The sequence below is a fragment of the Camellia sinensis genome, chromosome 7, assembly GCF_055761805.1.
Source record: "Camellia sinensis isolate YWXY chromosome 7, ASM5576180v1, whole genome shotgun sequence".
NCBI lineage: Eukaryota > Viridiplantae > Streptophyta > Magnoliopsida > Ericales > Theaceae > Camellia > Camellia sinensis.
Genome location: NC_138967.1, coordinates 195,571,865 through 195,585,877, shown reverse-complemented (window position 1 = coordinate 195,585,877; position 14,013 = coordinate 195,571,865). Strand labels below are relative to the sequence as shown.

General features: G+C 31.3%; 1 protein-coding gene across 1 annotated transcript; it reads left to right on the top strand.

The window, feature by feature from the left end:
• The first annotated feature begins 7,502 nt into the window (after nucleotides 1-7,502).
• LOC114272630 (protein NRT1/ PTR FAMILY 1.2) lies at nucleotides 7,503-13,682 on the top strand. Its single transcript, XM_028214347.2, has 4 exons — nucleotides 7,503-7,786; nucleotides 7,881-8,098; nucleotides 11,251-11,801; nucleotides 12,506-13,682. The coding sequence occupies exons 1-4, from the start codon at nucleotides 7,675-7,677 to the stop codon at nucleotides 13,377-13,379; spliced, it is 1,755 nt and encodes a 584-aa protein (XP_028070148.2). The 5' UTR covers nucleotides 7,503-7,674; the 3' UTR covers nucleotides 13,380-13,682.
• The last annotated feature ends 331 nt before the right edge of the window (nucleotides 13,683-14,013 follow it).

Here is a 14,013-nt window from a genome sequence, read left to right as displayed (position 1 = left end):
AAAAATTTACAAGTTAAAGTTAAACCGAAGTTATGATTAAAGGAAGATTGGTTTAACACTTGTTGAAATTTCAAGAAAAATTTACAAGTTAAGCCAAGTATTGAAATAATAGAAGACAAAGGTTCTGATAAGTAAAGAGTGAAGTGGCAAGTTGTGAGTAACATTTATGGAAATATTATGATAAATATTTTCAAGTGTTAGGCCAAAGCCGAGGTAAACCGATTAGTGGGTATAATTGAGGTGTTACACCCCGAGGAGATTGCACAGTTAAGGTGTATTTTGAAGACATGCAAATTATTCTAAGTATAGAATCATATAAGAGTAAAAAGAAAACACATACAACCACGTTGAAAGAAGAAATTAAAGAATGCATTTAGATAAGGAAAGAAGGCACTTCGGCCTAACATTGAAGAATAATTGTTTAGATTATAAAAAGGCCGGTGTGAAGTACGCCGGTGTCAGACGGTAGTTGTAAGCAAAGAAGTGCAACAAAAGCCTCGCTGGAGGGAGAGAGTGAAACTGGTTGCAGAAAGCTTCGAAAAAGTAGCAATGGAGGATTTGAGAGAGAAAGTTTGAACAAGAACGAAGATGCAAAATTGAAAAGACGGAGAGAGAGTTGATTTTGATCAAACGCATGAAATGGTGGCAAAATAGAAATTATGGTGCCTTGGACGACGTGCTTGTCAGACAGCACACGCAAAAGTGATGTGACTTGATGGCGCGTATTAGGTACGGTCCAGTAGGGGAAAGATGTGTGGTAAAAACGGTTGAAATACTGTGCATGCCAGCTCATACGCTTGCTGGAACTCTTGGAGTTCTTGATTTAATGAAGCAAATACCTTGGCTAAGAGGACGGTTTCAACTGAGAAACTTGAATGAACTTGGTTATTGGTTCCAAAGCATTGATGAAAACAGACTATAGGTCTTGGTCATATTGAGTCGACGAGTTCTGACTTCGGCAATAAATGATGAAGCGAGCTTAGCCGACGTGCTAGATGGAAGAAATGATGTAGGTTCCATTACCTCAAGATGCCGAGGTAATAAAACTTAGGGGTAATTGTGGGGACATAAATTTTGAATGACGACACGTGGCCGAGGTGTCACCGAAGTGCTAGCAGGGGTGCCACGTGTCCTGGTCATGATGCTGAGATGATCTCGGCTAGGCCGAGATTATCTGCAAGAATACCGAAATCCGAGATAAGCAGATAAGGGACAAGAGTCCTAGAATGGGAGAAGACTTCAGTTTGGGTAAAGATAAGACTCTTAGAGAGTTTATCTTAATCCTACTGGGAGTCCAAGATTAGTAGTAATCCTAAGTCCATTAGAACTAGGTTTCTATTGGGACTAGGATTGTGTTGGCTACAAAGGGAGGCACCCCCATGGGTCTAAGGTATGTCTTTTATGCTTTGTCTAGTGAGTTAAGCACTATTGGTTATCTTTGAAAGATATTTTACTGACTTGATCGTCGTAGTGCCCCCGGGTGGACGAACCACCGCGAGATTCTTATATTTCTGTGACAGGTTGTTCGGGCTTAATCTATTCTGTCAGTGCTCTCCAACTGAGTTCCCTTTTGGTTGTGTGGTTGGAAATCAACACCCACAGTTACGTTTGGAAAAAATTACACTAAAGAATTTTTTTTCTAGTATTACGTTAATACGTTTGAGAAAAGTACACCAAAATTTTTTTTAGTATGTTACATTGAAATGTTATGTTATTTGAGTGTTACATTAGAGTGTTAGGTTTTTGTTTGTAATGTGAGATTTGTTTTAGAATGAGGAAAAATCCAAAACTTCTATAGTACAAATTGTCAAAATGTATAATTTTACATTTTAAACCTATTTTTATTTCTAAAAAATTAAACTCAAATATGTAAGTAACTACATTTTTATATAATTTTTACTTTAATGGAACCTTTAAGTTCGTAAGAAAAAAAAAACTAAATAATTTATAAGATTATCTTTTAAAATTTATTAATACTTCCCCCATTAAAAAAAAAATTAAAAATACTTTTCATAAGAACTCGTTTCTCTTCCACGGTAAAAGGAGAGAGTGGAGTGGATACGGCATGGGCCATACTTGTTCCGTTATGCCCTTTTCCCTACGTCACACCGAATCTTTTCACAATCTATCAGTACATCAACAGGAACAGTTACAGATTTTTTTTAAAAAATAATTTCAAAATATCTTTTAATATTATTTATGTGATATTTTATTTTAATCATAAAACATATATAATAAGTGAGTAATCTCTTATTTCCTAATTAACAAAAATAATTAATATCATAAATAATATTTTATTTTAATCATAAAACATATATAATAAGTGAGTGATCTCTTATTTCCTAACTATCTAACAAAAATAATTTAATATCATCTTCGTCTTGATTAGGTGAATATTTTTGTTTAAGAAAAATTAGTCTAAGATCCCTCTCCTATTTTTAATAATGGAAGAGATTCACAATATTATTTTTTGATGTCTAAGGTCCCTCAACCCACACCCATCTATTACAGAGAAATTTTAAGAAATCTCTCTCTCATCCTCTCTCTCTCTCTCTGCTCTTCTCTCTATCTCCACCGAACCAATCTCAACAACTGACATGGAGATTGAATTTGCACTCGACACAGCGGAAAAAATAGGTGCAGATTCGCCGATTACAAGCGTTGCAATAGAGCACATAGGATATGGCGGCGAAGAAAGTAAGAGGGTGCTAGTGGTGAAGTTGAGAGCTGATGAGGAAGGGTTTTGAAATTGGGCATTTAATGTCAAAAAAGATTGCGAGCTGAGAGAGAGATGGGTTCGGGGTCAGAGGGGTTTGGGGAAGAGGAGAGAGAAGAGAAGGGTTTGGGTGTGAGGAGAAGATGAGAGAGAAAGAGAGGTCGAGAGAGAAGAGTGGATCCGAAGATTGAAGTTAAGAATGTGTCTTCTTCGAATCCGAATATTGAATTTTCAAATGTCACTGAGGACTTGCCTAACAAGTTTTTTGGTTCTGAAGCTTATGGAATTGGTAACTATTTGTCTCTATTTTTGGTGTTTGAGTAATTCAATTTTCTCTGGTTGTTCAATTTTTTTTAGATTGAAATTTTCTTTGGTTGTTCAATTTTTTTTTAGATCGAAATTTTCTCTAATTGTTCAATTTTCTGACTTACCAAACAAGTCCTTGGATTCGTTTAGCATTTCAAATGTCAATAGTGGATCAAACAGGTGATTACTGGTTGGCCTTTTGAACCAAAAAGTCTATATGTACTCATGCATCTTCAAACTTTTGGATTCAATGTAGCTAAGGATAACATGGAATGTATTTCTTATGGGAAAACCACATGGGATGATATTTTATTCTGTTCTTATTATTTTTTTTTCCCCTTCTAATGACGTAAACTGTCATGTTATAGATGCAATCATGCGTTATTTATCTTGAAACCTGGTGTTGATTTTTTTTAGCATTGGTTCCCCCTCTTCTGCCTCTCCCACTTTTTAATTTTTTTTTTTTATAGATTTTTTCTATTCCTTTTATATATTTATTAAATATAGTTACAAATATCGAAGTAAAATGAAGTTCATTGGAAGTTTGATCCCTTCAATGGCATGAAGGACCTTTTACCTTTCAAACATTTTTCTACCCTGAAATTTTCAAGCCAGTGCATGAAAACTGTATTGTTTGCAGTGAAAGTCTATTGTAGACCTCTTATCTCTATATAATATTTGGTTGTTTTTTGGTGCAAGTTTACTATATGAGCTTGGGCTCAAAAGCTTATTGTAGATCTCTTATCTCCTCCGTTTGGGAAGTGGGTTGGCTTTTTGACTTTTTTGACTATATGAGCCTGGGCTCAAAAGCTTAGTTTGGGAAGGGCTTTTGGCTTTTTTGCTTTTTTGATTTTTTTGTGAGAGAAGAGTGTAATGATTATGAGGTTGGATGAGATGTTTTGTCTGTTGTGGCTCATGAGCCTATTCTATCTTTTATGGCTCATTGAGCCAAAAAAGCCCAATGAGCCCTTGCCAAACCAACCCTAAGTCTTTATTGGTAGCAGGGTGAGTGTGTGTTGGTGGTGGCAAAATGAGCGTTTTACCTGCAAAGACAAATTTGCACAAGATTTGCACAGCAAAAACTTGCATTCAAGACAGATGTAGGCAATAGAATCATCATCCTCAAAGTGAATCTGGTTTATTTGAAGTCAGAGAAATTTCCTGGATCAATGTACAATCACCAAGGTGTGTTCATAAAAATATAACTCTGCTGCAAATAGAGAGAATTTCTCTGGTTTCAATCCAGAGAATTTCTCTAATCTGTCTGATTTGGAGAGAATTTCTCTGGTTTTGGACCAGAGAAATTTGTGGATTTGTTAGTAAAGATTGTATTCTTGGCTTACATATTACACAAAGTCAGAGAAATTCTTTGTGAATAGAGCAAGAGAAATTTGTGAAGTCAGAGAAATTTCCTAGATAGCCACACAAATTTTCTCTTCACAATTTTCTCTGGACTTCTTTGGTACTCAAACAAATTTCAATTTTCTCTGGCTTGAACTTAGAGAATTTCTCTGGAGAGAATTTCAATTTTCTCTGGAGAGAATTTCTTTGGGATTGAAATTTCTCTGAGCAAATATTGAGGGATCTTAGATATTATGAAAATATTTGATATCTTTTATACTATAAAATCTTAATATCAAGGACGTTAAAAAAAAAATCTCCCCTTTGCTAATTGCTATGCCATGCAATAAAAAATTAAAATTTAAAATAAGACAAACTTCAATAATAATAGTTGGCACAGCAGGATTTTTTTATTATAAAATTTGTTAATTTCTATAATATCACTCAAATAATTACTCTCCGAGAAAGCGTTTTTAAAAATTATTTTTAATTTTTTTCTCATGTTTTAATTTTTTAAAAATATTTTTAGAAAGTAAAATATTTATGAAAAAATATAATTTTTTATTAAATATAAAAATACCCAAATGTATTATTTTTTTATATTTTTTCACACACACATTATTATTTAAGTGCATCTAAATTAAATAGATTTAAAATGCAAAAAAAAAATATTAAGATTAAATAGATTTAAAATGCAAAAAAAAAAAGATTAAAATATAAAAAGATTTCACTAAATAAAAAAACAAAAAAAATTAAAAATAACGTTTTAGTCTCAACGTGCAAGGATTCTGTTGAGGATAACGTTAAAATATATTGGAGTGAGAAATCAATCAGTCCCCACTCACAATCTCATCAGGATATCTTTATTATTAAGGGGGAGCATGGTCCAGATTGAATCGGATTAGATTAAAATTAGGATCAATTTATTATTTATGGTTTTTGAAAAATTAAAATCAATCCAATTCGTTTAAATCATGAAATTAATCCGAACCAATCTATTTAAATACAAATTGGATCGGTTTAGGACTACGGATTCACATAATTAAATAACAAAAAAATATATATTTAACACTTTAATTTCTTAAAAACATAAATATAGCGCTATATTAGTTTCACAATATCAACATGTTTTTTTACAATAACGATATACTGTTCTAGAATTTAAATAACTATAAAAAAACTGGTTTCACTATAAGTATTTAAACCATTACAAATTAAAACTAAAAACTAACAAACAAAAGTAATAAAAGAAGATATTATACGAGTTTAGATTTGAGTTTAGGTTTTATATAGCATAAGAGAAGATACTATGGGGGATGTATAATAAAAATATAGACTATTTGTATACGGTCCGGATCGGTTCCAATCTGGAACCGTGGGGTTCAATCCGTGAACTACGGATTTTTAATTTTTCAATCCGGAACCGAACCACGGATTCAAAAAACTAATTTAAACTTATCGAATTGGACTGAACTGAATTGGATCGAATTACGAATTCCTTACACAACCTTATTTATTATTATGGGTTATAGCCTTTAGATTTGTCAATAAAAGAGCAATACATAATATTAAAATATTAGATAAATTATAAATATATTTTTAAAGTTTATTTAAAATACAAATTATCTTTATAGTTTTAAAAATAATATCTTGCCCTTAAAATTTTTAATTTCACAATAAATGATCTCTTTTATTAATAAATTATTAATAATTTTTAATGATATCAGAAATATAATTCAATTAATAATTCAAGTAATTTTATTGTTAGAACAGTTAAGAATTTTATTTTTAAAACTAATTTTGCTAAATAAAAATTCTAACAAGTGATATTTATAATTTTTCAAATCAAATGAAATAATTCATATTTAAGTAAATCTCAAGAGATATATTTAGTATGTTAGTATATTTTTTACATACTTTTATATATTTTAGGATAAATTATACTTTTCTTTTTTTATGTTTAGCCCTTTTCCTACTTTGTCCCTTCAAGTTTATTTTTTCTCACTTCAACTTTTTATGTTTTAAGTTTTTGTCACTATTCCGAAATCTATTTTTTGTTAAAAATTAGATAAAATAATGACATATTGTTAGTTACGTGATATAAAAATATTTTATTATATATGACTCACATCTCTAATGTAAACTTAGGGGTTGTTTGGGATAACCTAAATAAGTGTACTTTTTATCTTTTTACGAAAAGATGTCAAGAAAAATAGAGAGGTGATGTGATAAAAAAAATAAAAAGATAAAAAGATGGATTATTTTGTGTATGCCAAACTTAGTCTTAAACTCTAAGATAATATTATATTTTTTATGTTATGTGATAATTATTGTAGTATTTTTTTATCTTATTTTAAATAAAAATTAAATTTAATAATAAAGTAAAAAAAACTTAAAATATAAAAAATTAAAGTGAAAAAAATGGTCAATTAAATGTGACCAAGATGTAATTACTCTATATTTTAATATAGGGTATGTTTGGTTTGTGTTTAAGAGCTGTGTTTTAGAGATAAAAAGTACGAAAAGTTGTTTGGTTTGGTTTTTTTCAAAAGATGTTTTGAAAAATTATTTTGAGAGAAAGTTTTGAAAAAAGTGATCGATTTGATGTGTGTGAGAGAGAGATTTGTTTAGAAAACTTGTTTGGTTTACAAGTTTTGAGAAATTTTTTTAGGAAAATTTGTTTGGTTTGATTACTTTTAAAAACTTATTTGTAGAGAAAATTTTCCAAAAATTTTTCACAAATACAAACCAAACGAACCCATAGTTTCCACACATGTTTTTCGAGTGGCAGCGTCAAGTAAGAGTTTGTTTGAGACGTGGTTTATTTTTTGATTTTTTCTTTTTTTTGGTTATTCAGCTTGGGGTTAAAAAAATTTGCTTGGGATAGTTTTTTTAGTCAGTTTTATTTTTGTAGGAGAAAAAATTAAATAATTATAAATTAAATATAATATTTTATTTTATTTAACTAAAATAATATATTTTCTTTTATATATCTATTTTAGCCGAAAGGCATGCCAAATGTAAGAGTGGAGAAATTTTTATATGCCAATAGAGTACATATCATGTTAAGTATTTGAAAAATAATAATAATATATACATTTATAATTAATAAAAAATAGTACCACGTAATATCCTTTCCGCATACAAAAATTTCTCGGAAGAGAGCGAGGACATGTAGGCCTGACACTGAAATATATATTAAAGAGAAATGAAGTACTGACCTGACAGAGAGAGAGAGGGGGAGAGAGAGAGAGAGAGAAAAGTAGGTGCCAGAGTCGAAGTGGAAAGAAGAAGAATAGAACAAGTTGAAAATGAAAATGGCATCATCATCTTCGGATAAAGAAGAAAACAACAAGTTTCCACTACTCAATCACTCTCCTAAGCCCAAATTAGGTGGAATCAGAACCATTCCCTTCATCATTGGTAAAAAAAAAAGCCCAATCTTATTATTCACATATACACTTATTTTTAATCATATATACATATATATGAATTTCGGTGTTTTGTTTTTTGACAGTGAATGAATCATTTGAGAGATTGGCAAGCATTGGATTGAGCCCTAACATGGTATTCTACTTGATGAATGACTATAACATGGAATTGGCAACTACCTCAATCATACTCTCTTTGTGGTCTGCTCTTTCAAATGGATTAGCCATTGTTGGAGCTATGCTTGCTGATTCTTGTTTGGGTCGCTTTCGGGTCATTGCTCTTGGATCTATCTCTAGCCTTCTTGTAAGTCAATACCTTCCTTTATTTTCTGTTTGGATCTCACGATTTTGATAGAATTTGTGAAGTGAAAAGAACGTTATGAAAAACATTAACTTATATTTGAATTGAAAATCCATTTTAATTCCATGTGATATGCTTTCATAAAGCATTTTGGACTGGTTTGGTGTAGTTTTAACCACATATAACCTCTTTTTTTAAAAAAAAATAAATATGTGCAGCTTTTCTTCATTTGGCAAATTAACGAGGCTTTTTTGAGAAGATGGTAACCTGTTTGTTTGGGAATAAATTATTCGAATATTTTTTTTTTATTTTTTATGTAAAAAAAATTATATAGAAGAGTTGCTTGTTAGCTGGTTCATTTTACTATTTCTCTCACAATTCTTTTTTAAAAAATTAAAAATTTATCTCTCACGAAACTGTTTTAACCGGACCATTTTTTTTTTTTCAAACTTATTTATTTTATACTTGCTTTGTCTTTTATGATTTTTTGTATTTATTTATTAACATTTTAGGTAGATAGGTCTCAACTAGACAATTTTACAAAATAAAATTAATTTTTTTTGTAAATTTTGAAAATAATTCACTAAATACAAAAGTAAATTAATTTATATATATAAACTTACTAAAAACTGGTTTATTTTTGCATTTCCTAAATTTTTTATAAAAAAAATTCAAATTTCTTTAGGATTATCTAGTCAAGACATATATGAAAAGTAAAGTTATTTGAGTCAATTTTAAAAAAAAAAATCGCAAAACACAAACATAAATGAAATTAAAAAAGCCAAACATAAGATCTTGGCCTCGTTTGGGAAGTGACTATTTTAGTAGGCTATTTGACTATTTTAGTGGCTATTTTAGTTTTTGTATTTGGGAAGATGAGATGATTTTTTAGTTGAGTTATTGTATTGAAAAAGTGTGTTGAAATGATGTTTAAATTTAAAATGATAAATTTATCCCTAAAAATATATTTTTTTAAATTGATATCAAGGGGTAAAATGGTAATTTATTTATTGATGGGACAAGGGTTGTAGCTGACAGTGTAGGCACAGCCTACACTGCCGGCTGTGCAGATTTTTTTTTTTAAAAAAGGTTGCAACAGTGTTGCTTTTAGGCTAATTTGTCAAAATAGACTATAATAGCCTTATTTTGTGCTTCCCAAACAGCGCCCTTATCTTATATTTTATTTACATCTCTTTTTCATTTTGTTTTTTTTCTTCACAAATACTTACCGAAATCAAAGATGCAAACAAAACCTTAATGTTGTGTTTGGTTAGGAGATTTGAGGAGGGATTTGGAAAGGGAAATAGAAATGATAGGTGAAATGTGAATAAAACATACTTATATTTCACCTAGTTTCACACACCTTTTCCCTTTCCCTTTCCAAATTCCTCTCCAAATCTTCCAACCAAACACAGCGTAAAGTTATGAGTTGCACCCAATTTTGTCATTTATTTATATAATTTTTTTCCCTAAATTTGTCAAATCCTCTGTATGATTTGGCTTTTTCAGCATATTTTTTCTTGGAAATCTGCCTTAGGTTCCACTAATTTTGATGGAATATAGTTTTAGCAACACTTTTTAAAATGAAATAGGTATTATATTTGCGCGTCTTTGTGTGCGCATAGATAATTAAATCCACTCTGAAGCTTGTGAAATTTTTATTTTATCGGCTCAACTAACTTTGAATTAACTAGTTTACTTCAAAGGAATGAAAACAATCTAAATTCTAGGCCTTGTTTAAAATGCTTTAAATTAGAGTTTGTATATTTTTTTTATATAGAATTGAATTAGGTATGCTTGAAAAATACTTCAAAGAAGTATTAAATTAACACTAGATCCAGCCATGGCCATCTAAAGATAGATGTAAAAAAGCTTTTAGATGTACTTAACAAGTTAAACATTAACTCAAGGGTATATTACAAACAACCCCCCTTGAAGTTTACTTAAATTATAATTTACTTCCTGTGATTCTAGAAATTACATTATGCCTCCTAAAGTTTTTAATTTCATAACAAATAGGTTCTTTTATTAATAAATCATCGAATTAATTAATAATTTTTAATAATGTTAAAATTTTATTTCAATTAATAATTCAGATAATTTTATTATTATATAGGTCAACAGTTAGAAAATTTATTTTTTATAATTAATTCTGTTAAATAAAAAATTCTAACAGAAAGTTATTTGTAATTTTTCAAATTATATGGGGTAATTCGTATTTTAAACAAATTTCAAAAAATATATTTATAATTTATTCATAACTTGATTAAAGATAAATTGATAATTATTAGTCTAGAGAAGCGATAAGTTGGTTGAGTAAAAGATTAAATTTGCTTTAGGACACACTCACTATAGGACACACTTTCAATTTAGAGAGAGAGAGAGAGGGGGAGAATTGAAGCTATTTTAACATATCCATCGAGGGAGACTGGTGTTTGGGAACTTGATTTTTGAGTTTTTTTTTCACTACAAGATAAATATTTTACAAAATAAAAAAAATAAATCTAAACAAAATATCACATCAAACTCCATAATCATTTTATTTTTTCTCTTATAAACATCACATTCAATTACAAAAAAACCCAACTATCTTTTCAAACACAAAAAAACAATTCTCTAATAATATCCTATAACTAAAAAAACTAACAAAAAAACCCACTTTCCGAACACCAACTGAGAATGACAATGAAATTGGTAGTTTTTGTTTATTACTCAGTAAAAAAAGACAATAATGTTTGTTGATTAATGAAATAGAGATGTTTCTTTTCTTTTCTTTTGTTGAACTTCTTTTTATAAGAAAGTAACATGTACTTACCTTAATGTGTTTTTGTTTTGTTTTGTTTTTTTTTTTTTTTTTTTTTTGAGGCAATCATTTCTCACCCACTCTCTTGTGCCAATTATGTGTGAATGTCTAACTATTCCTGGCATTATTATCAAGAGGTGAGACCAACCATTTCAACACCAAAACCAGTTATTAAAAAATTTAAAAAAATTCAGAAGATTGGTACCTCATGTTTCACAAACCCAATTCCCACCCCCACCTTGCCCAAATTTAAGGGGAAAAAAAAAAAAAAAAAACCCGAAATAATTGAAGAAGCCTTGTCATTGTAATTTTCAGTCCCTAATTATGGTCCTATCATGTTCTGTTTTCATAGGGTATGACTACGCTTTGGCTAACCGCCATGATTCCACAGCTGAAACCGGTACCTTGCGATCAGTTAAACAATAGTTGCAACTCTCCTTCAATAGGTCCATATGTCATATTATTCGCTTCTTTTGGACTAATCTCCATTGGAGCTGGCTGTATTAGACCTTGTTCTATGGCATTTGGCGCGGACCAGTTGGACAATAAAGAAAACCAGAATAATCGAAGGGTTTTGGCAAGCTACATCAACTGGTACAATGCTTCAACTGCATTATCGGCTGTTATTGCTTTAACTGTTCTTGTATACATTCAAGAAAATTTCGGTTGGCGAGTAGGTTTTGCAGTCCCCGCTCTTCTCATGGCTTTCTCTGCTCTAATTTTCTTACTCGGTTCTGTTTTCTATGTCAAAGTTAGAGCTAGCAAGAGCTTGTTTTCTGGATTTGCTCAAGTTCTAGTAGTGGCATTTAAAAACAGAAACATTGATCTCCCTCCGAGTCCTTGTGATGATTGTTACTATCAAGGCGATAAATCGAAGCTCCTTGCACCAACCAACAGCTTAAGGTATTGTATGATTGTCATATTCGCTTCATTGGTATGTTGTGATAAAGATTTTGTTAATTATAATTTCAATTACCATATTCTGAGAAGCTTGGTCCTGTGAAATGTTTAATTACTTTAAATTAAACATGTAAAAATAGTCATAATATGTGCTTGTTTTTTATATATATGTATATAGTTTCCATGCATAAATGGTTTCCTCTCTCTCTCTTTTTTTTTTTCATTAATTTTTGGGTAATTAATAATTCATTGAAAGAAAGCAAGCTACGTATACAGAAACAAAAACAGCATATCCAAGCGTGTAAGCTGCTCGGTTTGGTTTGGTTGGGGTTGAGGGAAAATTAAACACTGAACCAAAGCTCTCCGATTTGTTCGTTGAGGAATCAAAACCAACCACATGTAATGTCTCGATTTTGTCCCTTTTTTGGTTTAGTGTGAAGAATAGATTCACAGGAGACTTTAAGAGGTTTTGTAAAAACCGGTAAAATTTCACATCGGGAATAAATGATGAGAAGGGGTAGAGACTGCTCTCTAAATGCAGCATAGCCCTTTCCCTCCAACAATTGCCTACTGCCAATTCATTTGATTAGTTTCCACTTGCCTCCAAGAGCTTAGTTTAGCTCTCACATCCCCTCCAATTATCTTTACAATAACATTGAGTACAGTTTTTATTACATAGCTTGTTGACTCTCCTCTCCATGTTGTAGGTGTTTGAACAAAGCTTGTATAATTACAAATCCCGAGAGAGATTTAAACCCAGATGGATCGGCATCAGATCCATGGAGTCTTTGCACCGTGGAACAAGTAGAATCGCTCAAGACTTTACTTAACGCCATCCCCATGTGGTCCACTAGCATTATGATCACCGTGAGTATGACCCAAACTTCATTCGCGACGCTTCAAGCAAACACCATGGATAGACACCTTATCTCAAACTTTGAGATTCCGGCAGGGTCCTTTAGCGTATTCATGGTTGCGACACTAATAATATGGATTGGACTCTATGAATGGGCAATGGTGCCCTTATTAGCAAGATACACGGGAAATATACGTGGTCTTAGCCCTAAGTTTCGAATGGGGATTTCATTGGTAGTCACGAGCATCGCAGTGGCAATCGGAGCAATTACCGAAAGCGTAAGACGGAAAATGGCCATCGAAGAAGGGGTGGCGGATGATCCGAATGCCATTGTGGACATGTCTGCAGTGTGGTTAATTCCACAGTTTGCCTTGCTTGGAGCGGGCGATGCTTTTAACGGAAGCGGGCAAATAGAGTTCTATATGACTCGGTTTTCTAAAAGTATGTCTAGTATGGCGGTAGCTCTTTGCACATTCGGGATGGCGATAGCTGCCTTGGTGGGCAGTGTTCTGGTTAGTACCGTGGATAATGTCACTAGTAGTGGAGGTAAAATAAGCTGGTTGTCGAAAAACATTAATGAGGGTCACGTAGATTACTATTATTGGCTAATTACAATTTTGGGGCTGGTTAACTTTGTTTATTTTCTTATTTGTTGTCGGGTTTTTTATAACGAACCTTTGAAGGATGAAAATGAAAGGACGACCTTTTTTGAAGACAATCGATGATGACGAAGAAGAAAAAGAAGAAGAAGAAGAATAACACGAAAAGTATGTATGGTATGCTCTAAGGATGCTAAAATGTAGTGTTCATTTTAATTTAGATGACATGAAGATAAAGATTATTTTTCTATTATTTTGTCTTTGTTTACATTTGATTTTTGATATGCTCTTACACATTAATAATTGAGCAATCTATTTTGCTTTTCCATATTTATTGTCTTCTGTATCTGAACAAAGTACAAAAAAACAAGTTTGTTGCATCAAAAAAATCTAGTAGTAAATAAGTTAGCTTTCGTGTCTTGGTGCCAATATCAGTCTAGCAGAGTGCTTTTGCTGTTCATGTTCTTTCCAATCTCTATGCATTTCACTGCTCCATTGGAAACTCCTTTTGTTTGTACCATATTATGACTTGATAATTTTCACCGCCCGTCCAGGGTTGTGCCTTGGTGTTTGACGGTGGACTTAAAAACCCACTTGACGTTTAAACGCTTTACACCTCATTTTGAATAATGCTTGCATCGTTTGTATTACAATAGTTGCTATGAGTGAGTTAGCTAATTCTTATTCCTCCGTCATTGCTTTTTTTGCCAACAATATGCATGCATATATACTATATAATTAAGAAAATGACAATATCAAA